Source organism: Solenopsis invicta, chromosome 4 (assembly GCF_016802725.1).
Source record: "Solenopsis invicta isolate M01_SB chromosome 4, UNIL_Sinv_3.0, whole genome shotgun sequence".
Classification (NCBI taxonomy): domain Eukaryota; kingdom Metazoa; phylum Arthropoda; class Insecta; order Hymenoptera; family Formicidae; genus Solenopsis; species Solenopsis invicta.
Window position 1 is genome coordinate 12682945 of NC_052667.1, and position 27776 is coordinate 12710720.

Sequence of the window (27776 nt, forward strand, 5' to 3'; positions counted from 1 at the left end):
AAGTTCGAATAAATGTTTATTTATTATTTGTAAATAAAATCTTATTCATTATTCGTTATTTACATAAACACAAATAAAAGTTATAAATGAAATTTTATAAATGAGGTTTTATTTGAATTAACAATTCAAATCATTGTTTTTTACTTATTTTATTACTTATTTTATTTATTATTTAATTTACTATTTAATTTTATTCACTTAACTTATTTTTTTTACTTTTTTTATTACTTTATTTATTTATTTTTTATATTTCATTTTACTTTCAATAATTATTTTATCATGTTTTTAATAACTATCACCATAAATGTATCTCTAAAATGTATCTCTCTTTCTCTCCCCCTCTTTCCCTCTCTCTCCCTATCTCCTTCTCTCTGTCTCTCCGTCTCTCTCTCTCCCTCTTCCCCCCCTCTCTCTCTTTCTGTGGTCGTGACCGGACGTGCTTATGATCGTTCCGTCTTTCGTGAACTCTTTAACTCTCAAACTTTACGACTTTTGTTGCATGTGCGTGCTCATCGAAATCGCTTTCTTGCGCACTACACGCCTGTGTGCAGTTTTCGTCCGAGTGGTGTTATTTTTGTTTCAAAATTGGCGTTTAATTTTACGTGCGTGTATACCATATAGAAACGCATAGTGTTATTTTTTTTACTTTTTCTTGCTCTAAGAGTAAAAATACTGTGTGCGTGTGGTGCGTGCCGTGCTTTTCTCTCGAATTCGGCGTTTGAATGACGAAAATCGGTCAGGATTTGCCGGATCTAAAGCGATTTTCTTTAAATGCGAGCACGCAATCGGTCCGCCATAGCGTTCACGAACTCATCCATTGTGATTGGATGCGGTTTGCATGAAAACCGGTGACCGCGGAACATAGTCTATATAGTGGGGACACTCGGTGCCGCTTCTGGGATACCCTCCAAAATCTGGGGAATTTCCCTAGATCTAGTGGATTTTTCCGGAAATTGTATTTTTGGACTTGCGGACCTTCGGAGGGCATATTCCTGCTGATTCCGTCGAGCTGCGGTGCACAGATCTTTGGTTCTTTGTATTCGCCCAATCCTAGTGATTTTTTGTGCCGCGCCATTGGTGGACGTTTTTTCCTCTGTTGTTGGCTACATGAGAGCTTCACATGAATAAGCAAATGCCTCCCTTGCTTGTCTGCTGTTTGGCTTGCAAAATTCAAGATACCGGATTAGTGGGATACTGGTGATTTTTCAATAATCTCTTTTGACCACCTGTTTTGGAGCCGCTGTCGTTTGTCCTGGAGTCTGGCTGATTCGAGCGTGCCACTCTTTATCTGTGCGGTCTGGCGAATCCGAGTGGAGTGCGGTCGAGGCTGATTCCTGGATCTCTCTCTCCCTCTTTCGTGCCCTCGAGCACCGGATGATATCGGTGCAATTGAGCGGATTGGCGCCTGGCCGGTTGCTCTCCTCTTTTTGGCCGTTTGTTGTTGTAGTCTTCCTTCTCGACCATGACTCTGTCCTGCATGATAAGCAAACGCTTTATTTTGGCAACTCGTCAGTTGGCAAGGCGTCTTGTGCTGCGATTGCAATCCGAAGCACATCTTCCACGAGGAGTGTACCAGTAGTCAGTTTGCTCCTGCTTTGGAGTCCCTCAATTTTTCCGCGACTTCTTGTCCTACCTGCCGAGCTCAGGCTCTCCTCGGGAGCCTATCTAACGCTCATGGCCCGGTGTCGGCTGCTCCTGCGACTCACCCGGACTCTCAGGAACCTTATTGCTGCGGTGCTAACCAAGATCGAGGACATCGAGCGCAGGCTGCTGGACCTCCCCGCGCTGAAGGAACAATTGCAAAATCTTCCCGCAATAAAGAAGCAACTCACCTGCCTGAAGCGCAGCGTTCAACGATCTCTGGACGCCATCAAGGCCAAGACCGAGGAGCTGGCTTTGACCATGCGACAGTTTAACGAGAAGCAGTCAAACTTGGATGCCCGCGTGCGCGCTTTGGAGGCGCGCCCTTCCGGTGGCCTTGGCGCTGCTGCGGACGATCTTGAGGAGCGCTTTGGGTGTGCTGGGCTTAGCTCTGAGCTCATCCTGTTCGGGGTGAAGGAGCTTCCCTCGGAGGACGCTCGTGCCGTTGTGGCCAGTATTACCTCTACACTGGGAATTAGGATTCCTACGGGTGAGATGGTATCCTGCGTGTGGATTCCATTGAAAGGTGATCGTTCCAGGCCAATCATCGTCCGACTCTCTTCAAGCGACGCTCGCGATTGCTGGATCAACGCAAAGAGGGCCAGCGGTGTCCTTGAGGGTGCGGAGCTGTCTGCGGATCTTTCTGGCTTTAGGATCGACTTCAACGAGCGGCTACTGGCGTCCACGCGGGTCATCTTTGGCGAGGCGAGGCGCGTTGTTTGCGAGGGCAGATTATACTGTGCCTGGGTTTGCAGCGATATTGTTTACGTTAAGCGTCACTCGGATACTTCCCCCATCAAGGTCCGTCATCAAAAACATCTCGACGGCTTTATTGCTGGTCCCCCTCCTCCGGTCGCTGCGTCGGTCGCTGAGACTCCTGGACTTTCTGGCTTTGTCGACGGCTGCGTATGCGTGTCTTTTCACTGCCCTTCTTCCGCCAGCTCCTGGCGACCTTGGAACTGGGCTTGCGGCTATCGCTCGGTCTTCGTGTGATGCTTGACACCCGCCTGCCACTCTCCCGGCTGCAAATGGCTTAGACTCTGTCACGTCAACTGCCAATCCCTCTTCCCTCATCTTTGCGAATTTCGAGATTTTTTCACTCATAGTCCTTACGACTTAATCGCGATGTCGGAAACGTGCCTTAAGCCACAGTGTTCTGACGACTTCGTTCGCCTCCCAGGTTTTTCGCTTTTGAGAGTCGATAGGATGGGGAAAGGGGGTGGAGGGGTTGGCGTCTACGTGCGCGACGGACTCTCCGCCGGAATCCTTGCTGCATCCGCTCCGCCCTACTGCGGCTAACCCGAGTTCATGTTTGTGAGGATCTCTGCTGCGGATTGCAGACCGTTTCTGGTGGGGATCGTTTATCGGCCTCTCAAGCTTGATCACCTTATTAACTTCCAGTCCGAATTTGAGCGGCTCCTTTCATCCTTTTCGGTCGCGGTTATCATCGGCGATTTTAACATCGACTTAAACCGCTCATCCTTCGATGCCACGTCTCTTCACGATTTCAGTGCCGATCTCTATATTATACCGTTCTTGGATACTCACCACACAGCTCCCTCCCATTCTCAAATTGACCATTGTCTCGTCAGTAGCGGCTCCTTCCTAATCTCCTTCAATCAGTATCTAATCCCGTTTCTTTCACTCCACGACTTAATCGAGGTATCTCTCGACTGTAATTTTAATCGTCTTCCGCCTTGCGTGATCTCGGTCCGTGACTTCTCCCAATACACTAGCAACTCTCTTTTCGACCACCTTACTTCCATTAACTGGACCCCTTTCCGTCTTTCCAATGTGCTTCACAATAAAGTTGCCATTCTCACCAATCTACTTTGGGAGACCCTCGATACCTTGGCGCCGCTTCGTTTTTTTCGCGTTAGAAGACCCCCGGCCCCATGGATTGATCGGCGTATCCGCACTTACATGCGCGAAAGAGACGTGGCCAGAAGGGCCTTCCGTCTGGACTCCTTTCCTGCTAACCTATCCACTTTTCGTTCTCTGCGTAATAAAGTCAACGTTGCTCTTGATGATGCCCGTAGCAGCTACTTGCATCAACGTCCAGACTTCGCTGCCTCTCCGTCGCAACTATGGGCCGAGCTTCGATCCATGGGTCTCGTCCGATCGCGCTCCTCTACTCGGCCTCTCATCTTCTCCCCTGACCAACTCAATGCCTATTTCTCTTCTGTTCGTGTCTCCCATCTTCCTCCTCCTCCTCCTGCCCCTCCACACCTTCTCTCTTCGCCTCCTTTCCTAACTTTCCTCCCCCCCTGTTCTCTTCCCACCCCTCCCATTTCTCTATCTAATCCTTCCTCTTTCTACTTTGCGTACATTACCCCCGAAACCCTAATAAAAGCGCTGACTTCACGTTCGTCTAACTCTGCTGGTCCTGACTCTCTCTCCCGCCGTTTTATCCACGACTGTCTTCCCATCATTTTCTATCATGTCCTGGACCTTCTGAATTTCTCCTTAAACTCGTCTTCCTTTCGCTCTCAATAGAAGTCTTCCCATCTCATTCTTCTTCCCAAGGTCAAAGTCCCTTCCTCCCTCTCCGATTATCGCCCTATTTTCCTACTATGCTATCTTTCCAAAATCCTAGAACGTATTGTCTTTAACCAGTTATCATCTTACCTTTCCCATCATCTCCTCTCCAATGGCTTCAGAAAAGGGTGCAGCACGCAGACGGCTCTTATGAAACTGACGGACGATGTCAAGATGGCCATCAACCAGAGGAGGGTCACCCTGCTTATCTTATTTGACTTCTCCAAGACCTTCGATTCCGTAAGCCATGAACTGCTGCTGCGCAAACTCCCTTCGTTCAACATCTTCGCTGCGGTCTAACGCTGGCTCAAGTTCTACCTCATCAATAGATTTCAGCGCGTCAGGGGCTCTGATAGCTTTTCCTCCTAGTCCCGCATTTTCTTTGGTGTCCCCCAGGGATCTGTCCTTGGTCTCCCGCTTTTCGCCATATACATCGATGACCTAAGGACTGTGATACGTCACTGTCATCACATTCTATATGCCGACGATCTGCAGATGTATCTCCATTTTTTCCTGCTGAGCACGAGGTCAATTGGTCTGAACAAGTCAAAGCGATCTCACAGCGCGTTAACGGTGTCTTGTATATTTCTGGCACAGCTTTTCACGTCCTTTGTGCGTTCGCTTGGTGTCCTCCCTGGCCTACCCTTTTTTCGACTATTGCTCCGCGGTCACCGACTTCACCGACCTCACAGGGCAACAGAGCCTCAAACTCGGTCGCCTGATGAACGCGTGTGTCAGATTTATTTTCAACCTACGACCACGTCTCGCATTCTTATTCTTAGCTGGACTGGCTAACTGCGTCGGATAGGCAATCCTATCTCCTAGGATGCTTCATCTTCTCCATCCTGCGCTCCGGGACGCCCTCCTATCTGGCAATCAGGTTATTCTCCTGTCCGAGGCCTTGTGCCACCTCTCGAGACTCCTCGCTCGACTTTGCCGTTCCTACCTGCCGCACCTCTACTTATCAATCTTCCTTTGCCTCAGTTGCCCCACTATTTTGAAATTCCCTCTTACCCTCCATTCGTAACGTTGAATTAATCGGCTCCTTTAAACGTAACTTTGGTAGATATTTGCGGCAGGGGGAGTAAGGCACCTAGTCCAGCTTACTCATTGCTCCGGCCTACTACCTCTATATCTTTCTTTGCTATTTGCTCAAGCCGCACGTTTACTATATCCTCTCTTCCACAACAATCTCTATTATCATTATCATTGTCATTATTATTATTATTTTCATTTTTCTTTTGTTTACGAACAACAGAGCGTCTATTCGTTTATTATTAGCATTATTCTTATTTTTACTATTATTACTGTCATTATTATTACTATCATTTTTATGCTTACTCTTTCTTTTTCTTTTTGCCAATGTCCAAAGGAGCGAGCTCGCAAACCATTCTTTTCAGTTTCGCATCTTTCCCTGTCAAATTCTCACTCCTTTGATCACCCTTGTTCGCGCGGAATTGTCGCCGCGAATGGGTACTCCTAAATAATGCTCGAGCTCCGCATGCAAGCATTACGAATGCTCGTAGGGGGGCCTTGACAGTAGCGAATTTGAGACCCTTATCTCCATCTCGCGGAACGCCGCAAGATTCGGCAGTCGCGTTCCCGAGCCTCGCGCCTTTTCCCCCTTCTGATCGGCTCCTCGGTCAGCGATTTTCCAAGCGCGAGCCTCAGCTTACTGTACGATTTCGAGAGAGAAACATTTGTGCGAAAATCGAATAAAGTGTCCGCTCTTGTTAATCGCGTGCGCGTTATACCACCCGGCTCTGCTACTCCTCGTCCTCTCGCAACTTAACTTCATTTAAACGAAACTATTTGGAAACGCCTTCCTGCAGCGGAAAGTGCGCCAACAACCCTTATTGCCTTCCCTTTACCTTTTTACGTTCTGAGTCTCTTCTGTTAGCACGTCCTTCGTATTACTCATATTCTTGTAAATGATGAGAGTAGAGTCCTATATAAAGAGAGAAGCGACATCGAACCCCCACCACAACCTTCAGTATCCAATTGAGTCCTCCGCCATTTTGGGACCGCTCTAACGTCATCATACACCATTCGTATCATTCTGCAACAGCTGTGTTCACAATATGGCTGCTCGCTTAGCCAATCAAGTATCAATCAGATTACCAATCAGAGCTTCGGACATCAATGTCGCTTCTCTCTTTATATAGGACTCTAGATGAGAGGAGTGAGTACACGCACCATTTCTTTTCACTTTACCACTGTTAACACTCTCGCTCCTCTCGTCATCTATGATTTTGATATTTATTTCATTTTTTTTCTTTTTTTTTGTTTATTTCTGTTATCTTACCATTATTCTTAGTTATTATTACTATTTTTTTTCTTTTTATTTTTGTTTTTTTTTTTTTTGTAAATGGCAGAAGGGGCGAATATTCTTTTAATTTTATTTTATTTTGTCTAATCTTACTTTTTTTTCTTTTCTTTTTTTCTCTTTTCCTTTTTTCTCCACTTTTTTTTCGTGGGCTCCTTTGCTTCTCCTGTCATCTAATCATTCTTTTATTATTGTATTATATATATTTATATATTTTTTTTCTTTTTTTTCTATTTTTATTTTATTTTGTTATTTTTATTCTATCTTCTCACCATCTTCTTACCTGTACAAATTGCTAATTGTTTGTCCTTAGAGGGCTGGTCCTAGGACAGTAATAAATTCGCAATCAATTAATCTCTCTCTCTCTCTCTCTCTCTGTCTCTCTATCTCTCTCACACACACACACACACACACACACACACACACTTTCGTTTGTCGCGCGGTTTCCACTTCTTCTCTACAAGCACATTCCTGTATCGAGTCTCTATAATAAAAGTGAGTTTTATCCTACTCCTCCATATTGGTTTATCGATCCATCCGTCCCGGTACCTGCATAACTCTAATAGGTTATGGGCCCGCGATAATCAGAAATAGTGAAATTATCGAATTCAGCAAAACATAACCTCTTAGACCATGAATAACAGTGGCATGATACATATCGAAAGTGTAGGAAAGGACAACTACGATACATGGAAGCTCCACATGGAAATTCTCATCAAGAACGACGCATAGTCATATGTAAACGGGGAATCTGCAAAGCCCGAAGTCGTGGCCAGCGATCCCGCTTCGGAAGCCGCGCGGAAAGCGGCGACGCAAAAGCGAAGTTCAACATTATTTTGAAGCAGTCTTTAATCTGCTTCAATTTGGATCGGCAGTTCCGAATTGAAGCAGATTAAAAACTGCATCACCGTGCGCATTTGACTCAAACCAAGAGACGACACATCAATCACAAGGATCTACTAGGAAAGCGCTGCTGAAGCTACTAGACGCTGCTGAAGCAATTAATGCTTCATCGCATGGATGAAAGTAGCGACGTTTGTGAGCATATAAATAAATTTTTCGACGCAGTCGATAAATTGCAGGACATGCAAGTACATTCATCCTGACATACTACAATGCTTCTATACAGTCTACCGTCAAATTTCGACAATTTTTGATACGCAATCGAATTTCGGGACGAACTGCCCGCGCCGGACATCCTACGCATTAAAATCATAGAGGAAAACAAAGCGCAAAAGAGCGAGACACAAAGCTCAGGTGCCAAAGTCATGTACGTAAAAAAAAACAGGTATCGAGCTTGCCGAAATAAAACATGAGAACGTAAAGCAATGCACAGGCTGACAATAAAAAAACAAGTAAACCTTGCTGCAACAAATGCGATAAGCTAGGTCACAGAGCCGCAGATTGTCGTTCAAAGATCGGCAAAGGTCCATCTGCCAAAAAATACTGAGAAAGAAGTGTCACTACGCACCGACGTTGCTCTACATTTTGATTCAATCAATCTGAGCCGAACCTGGTACTTAGACAGCGGCGCGACCGCTCATATGTACAACGAGTTTAATTCTTTCTGTAAAGTTAATCTTTCTCGATTAGGAAAACTAAATCTGGCAAGCAGTGTTTCAACAGAGATTACCTCCGAGGGCAAAGTAAAGTTACGGCCGACATGTACGGCGACGATAAAACAATATCACTGAATAAAACGTTGCACGTTCCAGATTTACTCACGAGCTTAACATCGGTAAGCAAAATAACAGATTACAGTTTTAACATGACATTTACAAAGGAAAACGCAAAAGTCATCGATAGAGAACGGAAACGTCAAGTAAATTGCGGACAGATTTGACGGCTTGTATTTTGCATGCAAATCTGGTCAGGAAAGTACAAAACCCAGCTGTGCAATATCGTTGTCAGACAAAATTTCAATCATTGAGCTATGGCACCGCAGACTTTGCCATCTGAACGTAAGAGACCTCATCAAGGCACAACAATAAGGAACCATCAACGGCAATGAAATTTAAGTCTGCCGCCAAGGATTTTATTTGCAAAACCTGCCTCGAAGGAAAGATCGGCGGCTATTCCCCAAAAAGTCCAGCAGAGTTTTGAAGCTTCTTGACTTAATTCACTCAGATCTTTGTGACCCTATGCAAGTCGAGTCAATAAAGAAAGCAAAGTATTTCATCGAGTTCATTGACAACCGTTCAAGATAGAGTGAAGTTCGTTTTTTGTGACATAAAAATGAGGTTCTTAAAACAATCGAAGATTTTATTGCATTTGACAAAAGGCAAACAGGTAAAAAGGTTAAATCTTTTCAGTCCGATAATGGCTTAGAATTTACAGGCAAAGATTTCGACAAATTCCTAAAAGACAACAGCATCACCGGACGACTTACCGTTCCGTACAACTCCAAGCAAAATGTGATCGCAGAACGACAAAACCGTATCTTTCTGGATATGGCCAGATGCTTGCTTGCGCAGTCGGGCCTGCCATCAAAATTTTGGGCCGAAACGGTTAACCCCGCAAGTTATATGCGGAATCAATGCTAAAAGAATCGACCATATCAGGTATGGGTCGGAAACGTACCCAACATCGAGCACTTCAGGGAGTTTGGATGTCGCGTCCTTTGTTTAAATGCTGAACTAGGTCAAGGAAAATTAGATCAACGTTGCAAGAAAGACATCTTCTTGAGCTATTCTAATGAATCTAAAGGATTCAGAATATGGCTACCTGAAGCAAACAAGATTATTATATCGCGCAACGTAAAATTCATCGAGGAGGAAAAATCATTCTCTGAGGATCTCAACATTTTGTCAAACGGTAATTCTGAAAAGAATGACAACAAATACAACAAACAGAGAATACATCAACGTCAAATTCCCTCCCCTCCCCCTATATCAAGGAATAACACTTTGAGAATCAACCCATCGAGAAATAACCCGATGAAGATGACAAAGTCACACCCGAAATACTGTAGTTTTCATCGCGGGGGAGAGGAAGATCTAAATTCTTAAAAATAGGACAAAAAGGAAGACCTCGTAAAATTTATTCGTCCGCCGATACCTACGCCGGGTACATTCAAAAAAAGATGATCGTTTTGGTATTCGAGGTACTAATGAAACAGGCTTTGGCGAGCCCAAAAGCTGAGAAATGGCATGACGCCATGATATCCGAAATCAAATCTATACAAAACGGAACATAGCAACTCGTGGACCGTCTAAAGAATTCCACTACCGTAGGAAGTCGCATCGTTTTGCAAAACAAGTTTAACTGGTTCTCTTTGCAGACGCAAAGCCCGCTTAGTCGTTCAGAGTTTTAGCTAGCAGCTCGGACTACATTTGAAGTGAAGTCTTTGCGGCCGTGACTCGACAAGGAACAATACGGTTAATCACAGCGTTATCGATTTACTTAGGCATAAAAATGCATCATTTTGATATAACGACCGTCTACCTAAACAGCAATTTGGACAAACAGATTCTCATGGAGCCCCCCAAGCAATTGGCTGGAATTCTGAGAACTATTTCAAAGGAGAAAAACAACAAATCTGGCGAATAAAGCAAACAAAATGCTCCTATATCTACAAAATGGAGACAAAGTGTGCTTTTTGAAGAAATCATTGTATGGCTTCCGCCAAGCCGGAAGAAATTGGCATAATTAATTGGACAATACACTCAGGAAGTTCGGCGTTATCTCCTCCGGCGCTGATCCCTGTTTCTATACATGTGGAAAAGGAAAGGACTTTATCACCATCGTGGTCTACGTCAACGACATTTCAGTCGCTTCTTGTAGCTCCAAGACTATCGAGATTCCGTGACATGATCACCAAACATTTCGATGTGAAGGATCTCGGCGAAATAAACTATTGTTTCAACATAGAATTCAACGTTACTAAAAAAGCGGCAAATATGCATCGACGGGGTTATATCGATGACATACTCAAACGATTTGGTATGACCGATTGTAATCCCATCAGCACACTGTGTAAAGCTTACTAAGAAGAAATTGGATCCAGATGAAGAAGAACCAAACCTTTCTTACCGAGAGCTTCTAGGCCCTCTGACCTACCTGGCTGTAACGACACGTCCTGACATAAGCTATACCGTTAGCTACCTGAAGCAATTTAATAATTACTACGACCAAGAACGTTGGACTGTCGCGAAACAGGTCCTTCGATATCTCAAGAGATCCAGAGATCTTGGATTAGTCTATCACAGAGATTCCAAGCCCGTAGAAGGCTTTGTAGACGCCGACTGGGGCAGCTGCCCAGAAGATCGGTGATCATACACCGACTTTCTATTTAAGCTGTCCGGCAGCCTCATATCCTGGGATTTCAGGAAACAACCAACCGTCGCCCTTTCATCGATCAAGGCAGAATACATGGGGCTAACCAAGTGCACCAAGGAGGCCATTTATCTACAAAAACTTCTGGATTCCCCGAGCTTGCGGACATCATCATGTTCAACGATAACTTAGAGGCTTTGAGACTTGCTCAAAATCCAGTTTATCACTCCCGGAGCAAGCATATCGACATGCGTCATCATTTCATTCGTGATTCCCTAAACAAGAGGTTGTTAAGGGTGGCCCACGTCTTTACCAATGATATGCCTGCCGACATGTTAACTAAAGGACTTCCAAGACTCCCAAGCACATGAAATGCACGGAAATTTCCGGACTTCAGCACAATCCCACAAAACATCATCGTGGATCGAGTGGAGGTGTTAGCGTGAATCGCAAATAATACGATCAACAAACAGACTTTCTATAAAAGTACGGCGTTACAATCTAGCGCGCGTGCCTATGCCCCGCGTACGCTCTCTCATTTCCGTCTGTCGCGCGGTTCCCGCTTCTTCTCTACACGCACATTCCTGTATCGAGTCTCTATAATAAAAGTGAGTTTTATCCTACTCGTCCGTGTTGGTCTATTGATCCATCCGCCCCGTTACCTGTATTATAACTCTAATAAATTCTATAGAAACGTCATTCAAAGTTCAAAGTATAAGACTCCTTGCCGCCCCTAATTTTGTAGATCTGTGTTATTGTTGAATAGCTGAAATAAAAATATACCTGACATTTATGGCGTTTCTATAAATTTTTATTCGCACTCTTCAGCCGTGTAAAGACAGTAAAAATAAGGTAAGAATATGGAGCTGTTATCAAAGTTTCATTTTTTAGTTTTTTATCAAATGTAATAGTAACAATGAAAAAAGTAATTAATATGTAAATAATGATAAGAGAAAGAATAATGCAAATAAAAAATAATGCGAATAAAGAATAATGCGAATAATGAATAACGCAAATAATAAATAGTTGTTAATAACATGAATAATGAATAATGCGAACAATAAATAATGCGAATAACGAATGACGAGAATAATAAATAATAGTCAATAATATGAATAATGAATAATGTGAATAATAAATAATGTCAATATTACAAATAACGAATAACGCAACTAACAAATAATAGCCAATAATATGAATAACAAATAATGCAAATAATGAATAAAGTAAATTACGAATAAAATTTTATTCAAATAATTATCTAAATAAAGAATTATTAAAAAATAACGAATAATGTTAAACACTGATCCCAGTCCTGTTATATTATTAGCTGATAACAAATGCCCTGCGTAAGATTGTAAGTTGTGTTGTCGTTGCGTTACTTTTTCTGACCCGTAATTATTTCTTTTAATAATTCAAAAATTTCGGACATAAGCTTTGAATAAAATTTTGGAAAAGAAAAGGTTGTCTCAAAATCAAGTCAAGAATACGACAAATTTAAGAACTAAAAGTTATTTTAAATTATGTACAACATCTACAGTTTATAATTTTGAAAGATGAAAGAAGTGATACATTTAATTAAAAAATTTAAAGTAATTTTAACGGAATTATCAAAATCCTCATTAGAAGAATATATTACGTAAAAAAGCATTTCACGTAATGTATTATACTAATAAAGATTTAATAGTTTCACAAAATTTAATAACTATTGTCTAAATAAGGTTTTTTTTAAAGATTTTGCATACTTGAAGATATTTTTATTAACAGACATTAAATTTTAATGTAACATACGTTTCAACTATATTATAGTTGTTTTTCTTTCACAGTCGACAATTTTAATACAAAGCAACACACTTCGCTTTCCATTTACAAACTCAATCGACACTTTTCGACTCTACTCAGGAAGAAAGTCAGACTGTGTTCGAGTGTATTAACTTGTGTCAATTTGTGTTTTTTTAAAAGGAATGTAGTCTATATTGTGTATATGTGTGTGTGCGCGCGCGCGCGAGTGTGTGTGTACAAAATATTATACATAAAATATAAAATCACTTTCGTACTACTTTCAATAAATAAATAGAAAATGTGTTTTCCTTACACTATCTTTTATATCTGATAAGCAGATTTTGTCAGATGGGGATTGAAATCGTAATTAAATTTTAATAGTTTGTAGAAGAATACCTCTCGAGTACAGATAAAATATTAGCCATAGGTAGCCAGCATTCAACAATAACACAGGTCTACAAAATTAAAGGGAAGAGATCTTGTGCTTTGAACTTTAAATGACGTTTCTATGGAGGATTTTGATGCGATAAAAACGACTATGTTGTCCGTTTTTTCTATCAGCCTCCATTTTTTAAATAATCGTAAAAACAACTTTTTGGAAATTGACTTCTTTATTAAATTTTTTCTGGCTAAAGAAAAAATGATAGCAAGGTTAGCTTTATGCATTTTACACAGAAATGTTCCCACAATACAAAAAATATTTTTTCGCAATTTATAAAAATGTTTTAGCAAGCAAATCGTAAACAAAAAACTTTGAAAAAATCGTAAAAAAATTATAAATTTTAAAAAATAAAACGAAGCAATTAAAAAAAATTGTAAAAAATATTTGATTATTTATGCTTATAGCTGTATGTACCTAATTTAAATCTTTTTTTTAATTAATTTCCGACCATTTGTTAAAAAGTTATTGAATTTAAAGCATAAATGCATTCCTCGCGCGACGTCACCTACGATCTACGAAATTTATCGGAGGTCTTGTGTTTTGAACTTTGAAGGATGTTTCTGTAGAATTTCAATGCGCTGAAAACAACTACGTTGTTCGTCTTTTTCCTCCATTTTTTAAATAACTGCAAAAACAAACATCATAGACCACGCCGCGCGCGGGATGCATTTATGATTTAAATTCAATAACTTTTTAACAAATGGTCAGAAATTAATTTTTCAAAAAAAATTTAAACTAGAAACCTACAGCTAACTTGTCCAAATTGTCAAATATTTTTTCAAAATTTTTTGATTTTTAATTATTTGGTTTTATATTTCAAACTTTATAATTTTTTGACGATTTTTCAAGATTATTTCAAAGTTTTTTGTTTACGGTTTGCATAAAACATTTTTATAAGTTGTAAAAAATATTTTCTGTATTGTGGAAATTTCTGCGTAAAATACCGTAAAGCTGATCATGCTATCATTTTTTCTTTAGCCAGAAAGAATTCGTAAAGAAATTAAGTTCGAAAGCTGTTTGCAATTATTTAAAAAATGGAGGGTGATGGAAAAAAAACGAGCTACGTAGTCGTTTTCAGCGCATCAAAATCCTATAGAAACGTCATTCAAAGTTCAAAGCACAAACCTCCCTCCCCCTAATTTTTAGACCTGTCTAATTAACAAGGAAAGATCTTAATATCTATTACAAACCAGTATAATAAGACTAAAATTTCTTACTGCCTAAAAACATTAGAATACAATTCCATCAGTAAGCAGTATTTAACAATATGATAAAACACCTGCTCACAAACTGATCCCATTCTTTTATTTTTAATAAAATAGAACATAACATTTTATTGAATATAGTAGTTAAAACAGAATTAAGAGAAAAGAATTTAAAGAAACATGGCACCCAAAAATTTTACATAATAAAGCTTAGATAATAAGCGAATCCGGCAATCATAGTCAAGACTTTAGGACAGAACGTAGACAATAGCAAATTTATACTGTTGATTTTTTTTTACTGCTTTTATCTTACCGTTTAAAATTTTTTGTGTTTCATGACCTTGAATCAGATAATGTAAATTAACCTTATTCGATGCTTGATTTGATTACTGACTAAAAACACAAGTTCACGCATACTCGTACAACATGCCACAGTCACATAATCGCAATCGTGCATCGCCACGCGATTTGTAACCTTCAGCTGACATACCATATTTGATTTGATATTTTGCCATACATGGGTGTACGTCACCTGATCATATTCAATAAACAAATCTGAGAAAATCCAGTTTATTCCACGCAAACACACGTGCACGTGACATACTGTGTTCACCATACACAGCAGACATTTGGGCATGAATTGCACTTCCCAACACCCCTTCCGCAATCAAAAACCGCACTATACCTTACTGTTTTTCTTTCCCGGTATAGTAATGTCGGACGCACACATGACGCGCTGATCTCAGTTCGAGCACGTCTAACAAACAAATGACACAGCGATGAACATTCACGCTGTTCTCCCCTAATTCCCAATAGAAGGCACGTTCATAAACATACCGAAAAGGGTTACCAACATCCGCGCCATGCTCGTTATACAGTCTGTCTCATTTTCATTTGACTGGCCCTAATAAATAGGTGCAAAAACCAAGAACTTAGATATATTAAAAATATTTAGAAAAGAAGACGCGATCGAATTATGCCAAATATTTTTGTAAATAACTTGGTTGTACGACAACCACTGAGGATTAATATTTTGAGGCAATATATATAAAATTTAAAAGCCGAGAGAAACTGCAAAGGGCGAATGTTCGATTGAATTGCATTGTAATATTTTCAGATAATGTAAGAAAAGGAATTTTTTAATTTATTTATGAAATCTATTGGCATTGGTTTTGGTGACGAGTCTGTGGATGAAGATTTGAATTGGAATCAACATTCAAATATTACAATTAAAATCAGTATTCAAATACAAATCATGAAAATACTTAGGTGTTTGCAAATATCAAAGAATGTAGGCAACGTCAATATAGGGAACATCAGGGAAAGTAAAATAACAAGCTAGATAGAGCCGTACTCAATAGTCTTTGTCTTACAAACTATTAAAAGTTACGATTTGCGATCTGGTCAGTTCTCCTTGCATGTAGTCTTAACTTTCGAGTCATAAATCATTGGTGTATGGACGAAGTATAATACATACAAGATTTTGTATTCTAATTGCCAATCTTGAATATATAAATAACATGATTTTTTTAATTAAACTGCATATAAAAGTATTAAAATAGAGTTATTGAAAAATCAATAATTTACGACATTGAAATAAAACACTATATATTCTTACACGCAATACATGTATGTGTATATGTACAGAGTGTCTCATTATTAATGATTAAACTCTCGCATAGAGACAGAATAGATTATACTGAAGTGGAAAAGTTCTCTACCATTTTGCGATTTTTGTTGCGCTATTTTCATAAAGTAATAATTCTTTAACTATTGCGAAACTTGCAAAATGAGAAAGGACATTTATTCAGTTTAGTTCCTTCTACCTCTATGTGAAAATTTAATCATTAATTGTATCAGATACTCTGTATATGTATTTAATATGTTAATTTATATTTGATATCTAAACTTACGCTAGATGTTATGTTTGCCTGGTTGATATGCTGCGCCGGCACTTCATCCTGATAATAATCGTCGTTCTGGGCACTTGGTACATTTTGAACAAAGTCGAGAAGTCGACGATTTGGGCTGTCGGGCGTAGTAGGCAAGTCATTAGGCAAATTTGGGAAACAAGCATTAGACGTGCTGCGTCGATGCCGGGATAGACTGTAATGCTCATAATTGCGATAACAACCGGGCCCGGTCTGAGCAGGTCCACGACCGCATGCAGATTCTCCTTCCGTGCTGTTACCATCCACCCCAGACATGTTATGACCTTGAAACAAAAGATCTGTATTATTTTTTACAAAAGTAAATCATTGAAGAGATTAAATAATAAATACAATCCAGCAAACTACGAATGCAATCATATACAGATGTAAAACTATTATATTTACGTATTATGTTACATAGTAAACGTTTGTGTTTACTGGGAATTATTATAAGTGAAATAAAATTAACCTTATTCTTGCTTATGTAATACATACGTGCCAAAAATATAGGACAGATCGGGGCAATTCGGGAGACGGAGTAATTCGAAAAATGAAAACATTTTTTTATGGGTACATATTAAAAATTTACTTTAAATACTGTAAAGGTGTCCTAATGTAACAATGCTGCCAACAAAGTTTTGTTGGTAACGGTGTCATCTTGAAGTCGTAGTAATGAAAAATGTGTTTTGTGACAGTCGAAGTAATTTCTGATAGTCAACATTTCATCAAAATTTAAGTAAGATAAATAAAATTTTTTTTAAAACTTTGAATGTATCGTGTCCAGTTGAATATATTTAAAACATTTTGTGTTTACTTTTTGCTATGTAATGTCTATTTTTTGTCGATCATACGTAATAATACGCACAGTTAATGTCTGTACTATTAACATCAGAACGTCTAATCGTCGTTCAGACGATTTTTTCTTTCATATTTACGTTCTATGTACCAAATACACAATTTAATACTCAACAGACGTAATTACACAAAATACGAATAGTCCCTGACCTGTTCCGAAAACGCTAAAGCAATAAAATTCTTTATTGTGCATTTGTATTCTTTCATTGTATGTAACATTTCATCATAATACTATATATCCTTTTCTGAATAAAACAACAGTCTTAACAATAACTTTCTACATTTCTTTCATCTTAAAACATAAATTTCAGAATATTTTGGGACTAATTATGAATTAGTCCCGTGCGCGGGGATATTTGGCATTGGTCAACATTTTTATATGTACTTCAAAGCAAATACATTTCCGTGTTCAATCTATAATGGCATTGTGAAGGGGAAGGTTCAATCTTTCATAACGTTCAACTTTTTTTTTAATGAATATAGGATTCAGGAGACGCAAAAGAAAAAATAGTCTTCCGAATTGCCTCGGCCTCCCATAGACCTTTAAAATGCAACACTTTTATTTTAAAAGTAGAAAATGAAATAAAATAATAAAATGTAATATAATAAATTAATACTGTCACATAATGTCATGGAAATAAAAAGGATAATAAATAATAATTTTCATGAATGAATGTAAAATTTTACATAATTAAATATAAAACATAAGATTATTAAAATATTGAAAACTTGACAGGATTATAAACAAAATTAACTCAAAATTAATTTTACTGTTTATTTTAAAATTGCAATAATTTCGTTTAAAAATCATTTAAAAAATGGTTTCTGAAATAAAACAGGATATGTATGTATATTATATTATACACACACACACACACACGCACGCACGCGCGCGCGCGCGCGCGTGTGTATTTAAGGGTGGTCTAAAAAAACCGACTATTCTTTTTCTTTATGTGCTTCACCGAAAATCGAAAGTATTATATATGTTGCAGAAGTAAATTTCGTTTTTTGTTCAGATTTTTAAAAAATGTTTTAGAGGTCGCTGTAAACGTTTAAACACGAAAATCGACGTAACATAATATTTCAATTGTTTTATATCACATTAAGGCATATCCTGTTAAGTTGATCATTGAAATATTGTTGACAGGAATCAAATATATAAGCTTCAATTTTTGTAGCTAAAAATACTGACAGTAAATCATTTATTTCATTTTTTAAAACTCGAATTTTTACAAAAATGAACATTTAAAGTCTTAAAAAATCTATTTTGACCAATTGCAGTCAAAAACTGTTTATGGTTTCGGTTTTCTTGTTTAATGGAGAATATATTATGATATACAGAAACTTTAACATTTATTGATAGATAGTGCAACAGTCATAAAATGCTTAAAAATGCAATTTTTCTTAAGCCTAGCTTCATACCAACACCAGATTTAATTTTTTTGACAAATTTTTGTTAACGAAAAATGTTTATATAAAATATACTTTTATAAAAAATATATTTTATAACAGTTTTTATAAAAAAGTATTTTTATAAAAATTTTTAAAAATATTTTTTAAAATATTTTTATAAAATATATTTTTTTAAAAGTATATTTTATATAAAAATATTTTTCTTTAACAAAAATTTGTCACAAAAAATAAATCTGGTGTTGGTATGAAGGCCAGGTTTAAGAAAAATCGCATTTTTTAAGCATTTTATGACTGCAGCATTATCTATCAATAAATATTAAAATTTCTGTATATCATAATATATACTCCATTGAACAGTGAAACCGATACCACAAACAATTTTCGACTGCAATTAGTCAAAACAGGTTTTTTAAACCTTTAAATATTCATTTTTGTAAAAAATCGAGTTTTGAAGAATTAAATAAATGACTCTGTCAGTATTTTTGGCTACAAAAATTTGAGCTTATATATTTGATTCCTGGCAACAATATTTCAATGATCAATTTAACAGAATATGCCTCAATGTAATTTCAAAAAATTAAAATGTTATGTTACATCGATATTCGTGTTTAAACGATTACAGCAATTTCTAAAACATTTTTTTAAAAATCTGAATAAAAAACAAAATTTACATTTGCAATATATACTTTTGATTTCCGGTGAAACATAAAAAAATAGATGGTTTTTTTGGAGCACCCTAATATATATATATATATATATATATACATTAAGGTGGTCCTTATTTTAGATATTTTCGAATTTTTATGCTCTCAAAGTTTAAACGCTTCCAAATTAATAAAAAAAAATTCTCTAAAAATTTGAGCTTTTAATATCAACTCTAAGATAGTCTGCATAACAGCCTAAGTTTCTTATGGAAATAACATGTAAAAAAGTTCTTTTATTCTTTGAAATTTTATATGTCCTTTACGAATGATCCTAAAATTATGAGAAGTAGATACTTTTGTAGAGAATTTAACGCTCTACAGAAAAGGTCTTATGATTTTTCAGTAAGTCCACTGGTTCAAAAGTTATTCGAGGTCAAAGTTCAATTAAAATAAAATCATCAATGTTTTCAAGTATATTTACAAAATAAACAGTTGTACCAAAAAATATATTACATTGTAATATATTGTAATATATTATATTGGAATACATATTACATTGTAATATATTTTATGGTACAACTGTTTATTTTCTAAATATACTTGAAAACATTAATGATTTTATTTTAATTGAACTTTGACCTCGAATAACTTTTGAACCAGTACACTTACCGAAAAATCATAAGACCTTTTCTGTAGAGCGTTAAATTCTCTACAAAAATATTTACTTCTCATAATTTTAGGATCATTCTTAAAAGACATATAAAATTTTGAAGAATAAAAGAAGTTTTTTACATGTTATTTCCATAAGAAACTTAGGTGGTCATGCGGACTATCTTAGAGTTAATATTAAGAGCTCAAATTTTTAGGGAATTTTTTTTATTAATTTGGAAGCGTTTAAACCCTTAGGAGCATAAAAAGTCGAAAATATCCAAAATAAGGACTACCCTAATATATATATATATATATATATATATATATATATATATATATATATATATATATGTAGGAAATGTCGGGTTAAACAGCAGTGTAATTGTATTTCTATAAGTAATGTAGTGTTCCAAAACTGATCGGATTTCAAATCCGCTACCATTGACACTCGCCTAAAAACTGTTCTGTACGCCACATCATGCCACGCCAACGCAACCGCGAGGAATGTCCTCTCTTGCGGAACTCGCGTATGAGATCGTTACGCAACCCATCCTCAACGCTCGATGCGCACGTATTATGAATGACACGAGTCAGAATATTAATCATCCTATACTCGGCTGTCCTGAAATGTTGTCTGACCCGGATGATTATAATACTGAGGACCAAGGTTTCATATACTTTGCGCAAATGCTAGTTTTTATGGGACCTTGACCAGGCAATTCACGTTCGACCTCATAAATGTCGTTAAGCTTAACATTTATAATCTTGTAATGACCAAGTTATTTGGCACAAAGTTTTTTGCTAGGCCCCATTTGGACTCTCTTAATCCCGATTAAATCGTTTGTTTGATATTTGTTTGGCTTACGTCTTCTTAAATTGTATTGCGCGCCTCCTTCTCAGATCACCATTCGTAGTACCCTCCTTAGTGCCGATGGCGCCACAAGGTTTACAGTAAAATTTTTTCGGCTCGCTACCGCTCTGTGGTTCCCATTCCGCGGGTTCCGGTCCTCTATCTTCATTCTTTTTCCTTGTGCCCAAGGAATAGCCACAAGGCGTGAACTGTGTATGAAAAATGGGACACAAACGAAAACTGTCCAGTGAAGAAGGAAAAGAGAATAGACTAGGAAAAAAGCTTAAGCGATTAGAAGAAAAGCTTAAAGAGCAAGAACGACTAGTTCGTCAATTACAAGAGAAACGTAAGTCTAACCTCACTTTTGTTACACTGCATATCCTGACGCAGACAAGTTTCTGCCGGAAAACAATGTTTTCCCACTGGCAGTGTCGCCGACCGGCTACCTCCGAGAGGGCCGGCGGCAGCGATACGACACACACGCGATCGCGGAGCGAGCTCGCTCGCCTCCGCGATCCTCGGCGCTCCGCTCGCCACGAGCGAGCGAACGCATATTACGCGCACTACGTGCGCTCGCAAAGGTGCAAGTCACCGTTATTAGTCGAGACGACTAATTTTAAATCCGTATGTGGACAAGTCTCCGCGGAAGAACAATGTTCTCCTACGGACACATAACCTATAACAGTGCAAGTCACTGTCCATTGGTCGAAACAACAAAATTGCACATCCGTACGCAGACAAGTCTCCGCTGGAAGGCAATGCTTTCCCACGGATGCATAACCAAAGGAGGTGCAAGCCACTATCCAATGGTCGAAATGAATAAATAGCCAACGGGTTATCCATTTCGTATTCAAATTGTTGCAGGTAATGGCAGTCGTTCCAGCCCGAGTTCTCGGTCGTCGAGAAGTTCGCGTGAAAATAAAACAGACAAAAGCCGTTCCCGAAGTCAATCTTACGATCAGTCACATAGTCGGGAATACACGCAGTCACCAGATCTTTACTCAATTCAGGACAGAGAGGAGAAGACATCTCCTCCCATAGAATCGACAGAAATCAGCGAAATTCCATCGACGCCTTCTAATAAAAAAGAAAAAGTTGCAACAACAGAGACTTTAACAATTCCGACTCTTACAGAGGAGGTACTCGAAGCCATGGGCAAGCGATTAGAGCCAAATAAGAAGCGTGGCCCATCAATTCACGCGGACATAGTGACTCGATGGGATGACATATTGCAAGAAGGTCTACCCATAGAAGATCGCAAGAAAATATACGAGAAATACCCTGTTCCGGAAAATTGCACCCAGTATGAGCCTCCTACACTCAATAAAGAAGTAAAAGCATCTCTAGCAGAAGCCATCCTCGCTAGAGATAAGCGAATCGCGGAAAAACAAGAAAAGGTAACAGTATGCTTGGCAGCATTGGGCTCAACCCTGTCTAAGCTATCCATAAACGAGGCGGTCGAACGACCGAGTTGAAATAATTCGAATCTTGAGCGATGTCACTCGTATGTTAATAGATTTACAACGAGACGAGACGCTCACTAGGCGCCTCATACTCATGGCAAACCTAAATCCGACTTTAAAGGAGACGCTAGTTGCGACCAAGCCGGGAGAATGGCTTTTCGGGAGCGATCTAACAGAAACACTCAAGGCAGCAAAATCCTTAGAAAAGTCATCTAAGGATCTAAAGCCAGTCGCTAAAAATACCGCGACAACATCTCTAAGTAAGCCAAAAATTTCTAGGCTTTATTTTAAATTCAAATGAAATGAAAATAGAACTTCCAATAGAAAAGCGCGATAGGATACTTAAATTAATTAAAAACTTTAAAATAGGCTCGAGATACAAAATTCGCGAGTTTGCTTCACTAGTAGGTACTTTTAGCTCCTGTTGTTTGGCAACCAAATATGGCTGGGCACACATAAAAGACCTTGAACGCGAAAAATTCTTGGCCCTGAGGAACAATGCAGATAATTTCGAAGCACAGATGAAATTGACTCCTAGAGTAAACGATGATTTAATATGGTGGAAGAAAAATATTTCATATATTTTTAATCCCATATCGAGTCCAAAGTTCGTTACAGAGATCTTTTCCGACGCATCTCGGTCAGGCTGGGGAGCTAGCTGCAACAACGCTAAAACTCATGGATTTTGGAATAGTGAGGAACAACAACATCATATCAATTACTTAGAATTACAGGCAGCATTTTTTGGTCTAAAATGCTTTGCAAAAGACTTTAAGAATTGCGATATCCTACTTCGTATCGACAATACTACGGCTATCTCTTACATTAATCGGATGGGAGGAATACAATTCGAACACCTGAGCAAAGTAGCGAAAGAAATTTGGTCTTGATGTGAACAACGCAATATATGGATCTTTGCTTCATATATTCGTTCAGAAGATAACGTCATTGCAGACCAGGAGTCTAGGCGGATATAACCGGACATCGAGTATAGTCTTTCACAAAAGGCCTTTAAGCAATTATATATGAGAATTGGCAAACCGACTATTGATCTTTTCGCTACCAGAATTAACAACAAATGCTCGAAATACGTATCCTGGAAACAAGATCCTGGTTCTATTGCAATAGATGCTTTCACCATCGATTGGAACCACGAATTCTTTTATGCTTTCCCACCTTTTGCACTAATCCCAAAAGTTTTAAAGAAGATCCGTAATAATAACGCCAGAGGTATTCTAGTCATACCAAACTGGCCATCTCAAGCCTGGTTCCCCCAATGTATACAGATGTTTGAATTCAAACCTATTATATTTAAACCAAGTTTCAATCTCTTATCTTCTTCTAACAGAGCTCCTCATCCATTATGGTCCCAGCTTTCCCTGGTGGGCAGAATCTCATCGAACAGGCGTACCAGCTAAAAAATATGACGCCAGAAACAATCAAGATCTGCATCGAATCCTTGAGCACCTCTTCGCTTCGTCAATACGACTCAGCACTAAGAAAATGGTGGAAGTACTGCTACTTCACTGGAACATTAATTTTGTCCGCCGAGATTCCAGATGTTTTGCAATTCCTTACTAGCGAATTCCAAAACGGAGCTGCTTATGGCTCCATTAACACCCTCAGATCAGCAATAGCCTTAATTCTGGGACCACAGATAGGAGAGGATGCATCAATTAAACGTTTCTGCAAAGGCGTCTCAAAACTCAGACCAGCACAACCTAAATACGATACGACATGGGATCCCAAAATTGTCCTCGACTGCATCTCACAATGGTCTCCAAACGAAAAAATTCCACTAGAATTTTTATCAAAGAAAGTCGCAGTACTACTGGCGTTAACGACGGGTCATAGGATTCAAACATTAGCAGCCATTAACATTCAAGATATTATTAAAAAAGAAAATCACATAGAAATTAAAATTCCCGCACAACTGAAGACATCTGAGCCTAAAAAGTTTCAACCAAATCTCATGTTACCTTTCTTTTTTGATGATCCTACTATATGCGCAGCTTCAGCACTGGAAACATATTTAAAACGCACCAGCCACCTTCGTAAAGACATTAACGAATTGTTCATCTCGGGGAAAAAACCATACAAGAGCATCACAAGTCAATCCTTAAGTCGTTGGATAAAGGACGTACTCCAAAAGAGTGGAGTAGATACGTCTACCTTCACTGCGTATAGCACATCACGCGTCAACGTCCGCAGCAAAAAGGAAAGGCGTCAATATTGATCTAATTAGAAAAACTGCCGGCTGGACCACATCCTCGCAGATGTTCGCAAAATTCTATGATCGTCAAATCGAAGAAGATCGTAGCATATATGCTAAAACTATTAAAAAAAAAAAAAATAATAATAATAATAATAATAATACAGGTATTAAAGAAAAATAATATATACGTATATATATGCGTATACATGTATATACATGTGTATAATAAATAGATCAACAAAAGGATATATACAGTTCACCGTGCTTGCCATACACCTTTGAACATCTACGAATGGTGATCTGAGGAGGAGGCGCGCAATACAATTGATCGATTAAACGAACTTACCTTAAGTGAAGTTCTATCGCAATTGTATGAAGCGCCTCCTCCGAAAGATCACTCCCACCCTGTTAAATTCCCATGCTAAAATCGCATAATCCCAACATAGCGTACGGCAATTCTTTAAAATAATGAAGATAGAGGACCGGAACCCGCGGAACGGGAACCACAGAGCGGTAGCGAGCCGAAAAAATTTTACTGTAAACCTTGTGGCGCCATCGGCACTAAGGAGGGTACTACGAATGGTGATCTTTCGGAGGAGGCGCTTCATACAATTGCGATAGAACTTCACTTAAGGTAAGTTCGTTTAATCGATCAATTATATGTCTTAAATTATACGGTTTTTTTCTTGTATTCTACTAATTTGATTTTTTGTTCAATCACGTAATTGGTCACGACTCTGTTCAAACTGCAACTGAAATTCTTTATCAAGTTTATCCTTAATTGTTAGATCATTTTTTTGTTTCATTTTTACGCCCAGTAGCAATTTGAAAGGAGTCATTCTAATTTCTTTGGAATGTAGCATTTAATGTGTCTGTTGAATCTTAGGTACATATTTATACCACTTCGTAGGATGGTTTAACGCAAGTTTAGTTAATACAGGAATAATCGTTCCATTAAATCGGTCGATTTGCCCATTTGCTCAACGCTCACCGGTCGTAATCATCGAGTGCTTGATTCCATCATTTTTACAATATTCTTGAAATTTTAAAGAAGAGAAAGCAGTGCCTCTATCAGTAATAAAATAAGCAGGATTTCCGAAAACTTGACTCTACAATTGTAGCTTCAAAATTACTTCCTTAGACGTTGTAGACTTTGTAGGATACAACCAAATAAATTTAGTAAAGCTATCAATTATAGCAAAAATGTGGTTGTAATTTTTGTTAGTTGAATCTAACGGTCCTAAATGATCAAAATGATAAATTTCTAACGGAAAATCTTCTTTATCTGACGGATTAAGAAATCCCTCTTGTTTACCCGACTTTTTGTTGCTTAAAATACAAGGAACACAATTAGCGATTACATTTTCAGTCTTTTTTGTTAACATCGGAATATAAAATTCTTGTTTAATGCCTTTTTCAGTACGTTTGACTGCAAAATATCCTTTGTTGTGGGCCGTTTGGATGATTTCGTTTTGCATGTCTTGTGATACAACAAGCAATTCACAACCATCTTGAAATTTGTATAATACGTCATTACGTATAAAATAATCATCATACGGCTTAATTTTCTAAACGTCCATAATGGCTTGCAGCTCTGGATCATTCTTTTGCACGTTGGCTATTCGAATTACAACATTATCCTCGCTACTAATTGTCATAACCGGATAGCGGCTAAGTGTATCGACATGTTTCATTCTAGAATTTACTCTATGTTCTACAATTGTGTCAAATTCTTTAATTAATAAAACCCATCTTGCTATCTTAGCAGACAATTTAACTTCACTCATGGTTTGCTTAAACGCGGCACAGTCAGTAACAAGCCTGAATCTAATGCCCAACAGATAATGTCGGAATTTTTCTAAGGCTCTTACTACTGCGAGAATCTCTAATTCGTAACTCGTATATCTGGATTTTACTTCAATTGTTTTATAGCTCATATAGTACACCGGGTGTAATTTTTTATTGGGATTTTTTTGCAAAAAGATTGCTCCAAGACCGTCCGCGTCAGTGTGCAGTTCTGTCTCAAACTTGGGATTAAAAATTTTTAAAACAGGATCTCTACTTAAATCTCCTTTTAACTTTTCAAACGATTCTTTCTCTTTGAAACTGAATTGAAACGTGTTCCCCTTTTTTAACATATCACTTAGAGATCTAGCGTTTATAGCATAAAGTTCAATAAATTTTCTAAAATAGCCAGACAGTCCAAGAAAACTCTGTACATCTTTTAATGAACGTGGCTTTGGAAAATTTAAAACAGCTTGCACCTTGTTAGGAGATGGGCAAATCTCACCAGCTTCTATAACATATCCTAGGTATTCTATCTTTGATTGTAATAATTGACATTTTCTTTTGTTAATATTTAACCCATAATTACTCGCGACTTCGAGTACTCTTTGCAAGCGTCTAATACCTTTGCTCACATTGTTTGCAATTACAAGTAAATTGTCTAAGTAGATCAATAAGATTTTCTCATTAACTAAAGGTCAAAAAATATGATTAATAAATTGTTGAAAAACAGGTGGAGAATTACATAATCCAAAAGGTACTATACGGAATTGATAATGACTCTGATGAATGACAAAAGCTGTATATTTTTTATTGCATTTTCTTACGTTAACATGGAAAAACGCGTTTTCTAGATCCATTGTGCTGAATATATTAGCCTCTGTCAGTAAATCAATTTGTTCCTCCACCGAAAGTGGATATTTATCTCTTACCATTACTCGATTTAATTTTCTATAATCGACACAGAGTCGAGGAGAACCGTCTTTTTTTTAACAACTACGATAAGATTTGCATATTCAGATGAACATGGCTCAATTTCTTTGCGTAACCAATCGTTCATCTGTTTCTCAACTATTTCTCTCTCTTTCGGTGGCAGTTGTCGTGGAGACTGATAAATGGATGTTTCTTCCTTCAAAGTTAGTTTTAATTCGATATCTGTCGTCTTAACTTTATCCGGTTTGTACATCGACATCATGCATTCTACCGTCCTTTTTGATTCGTCATCAATAATCAGATCTGTGTGAATTAGTTTGTCATTGTTCAGTTGTAATTTAATCTGTGAAAGAAAAACTAAAGCCTTAGATTTCATGACTTTAATACCATTTTGATTGATAGTTTTCTTAGTTTGATTTATAAAATTAGTTCCTAAAATTATATTGACAGTTAAGGCCTCTGAAGGAATCACATAGAATGTTATAGAAAAATCGGCATTGTCTATAATGATCGTCGTTTGGAAGTATCCAAGCGTCTTAACTTAGCCTTGAGTAATACCTGTCAATAGTACTTGCGATTCACACAGCTTTGATATATTAATTGTTGTAAAAATATTCTCGCGCATTAAAAAAAAATGACTGCTTGTATCTAGTAAAACACGCAAACTTTTATCTCCAATTACAATTTCTTTAAACATTCAACTCGTATCGACAAACTGTACAAACACGTTAGTTGTTACCAGCGATTTGTCAGAATTTTTTAACGGACAGTTTTTTGCTTTGTGACCGAAATTATTACGTTTTTTATCTCTCTCTTTAAATTGACAT

At 37.9% G+C, this 27776-nt stretch overlaps 1 protein-coding gene across 10 annotated transcripts in view; it reads right to left on the bottom strand.

Moving 5' to 3' along the window:
- LOC105196676 (potassium voltage-gated channel protein Shab) overlaps window positions 1-27776 on the bottom strand; it is a 747097-nt gene that overhangs the window by 529021 nt on the left and 190300 nt on the right. For all 10 annotated transcript variants that reach the window (XR_005574686.1, XR_005574687.1, XR_005574685.1 and 7 more), the window contains one exon: window positions 16123-16424. Coding sequence is in view for 7 of the 10 variants with exons in the window: in XM_039448786.1 (XP_039304720.1) it covers window positions 16123-16424 (302 nt within the window). In the remaining 3 variants the exon portion in view is untranslated. The remainder of the gene's footprint in view (window positions 1-16122; window positions 16425-27776) is intronic.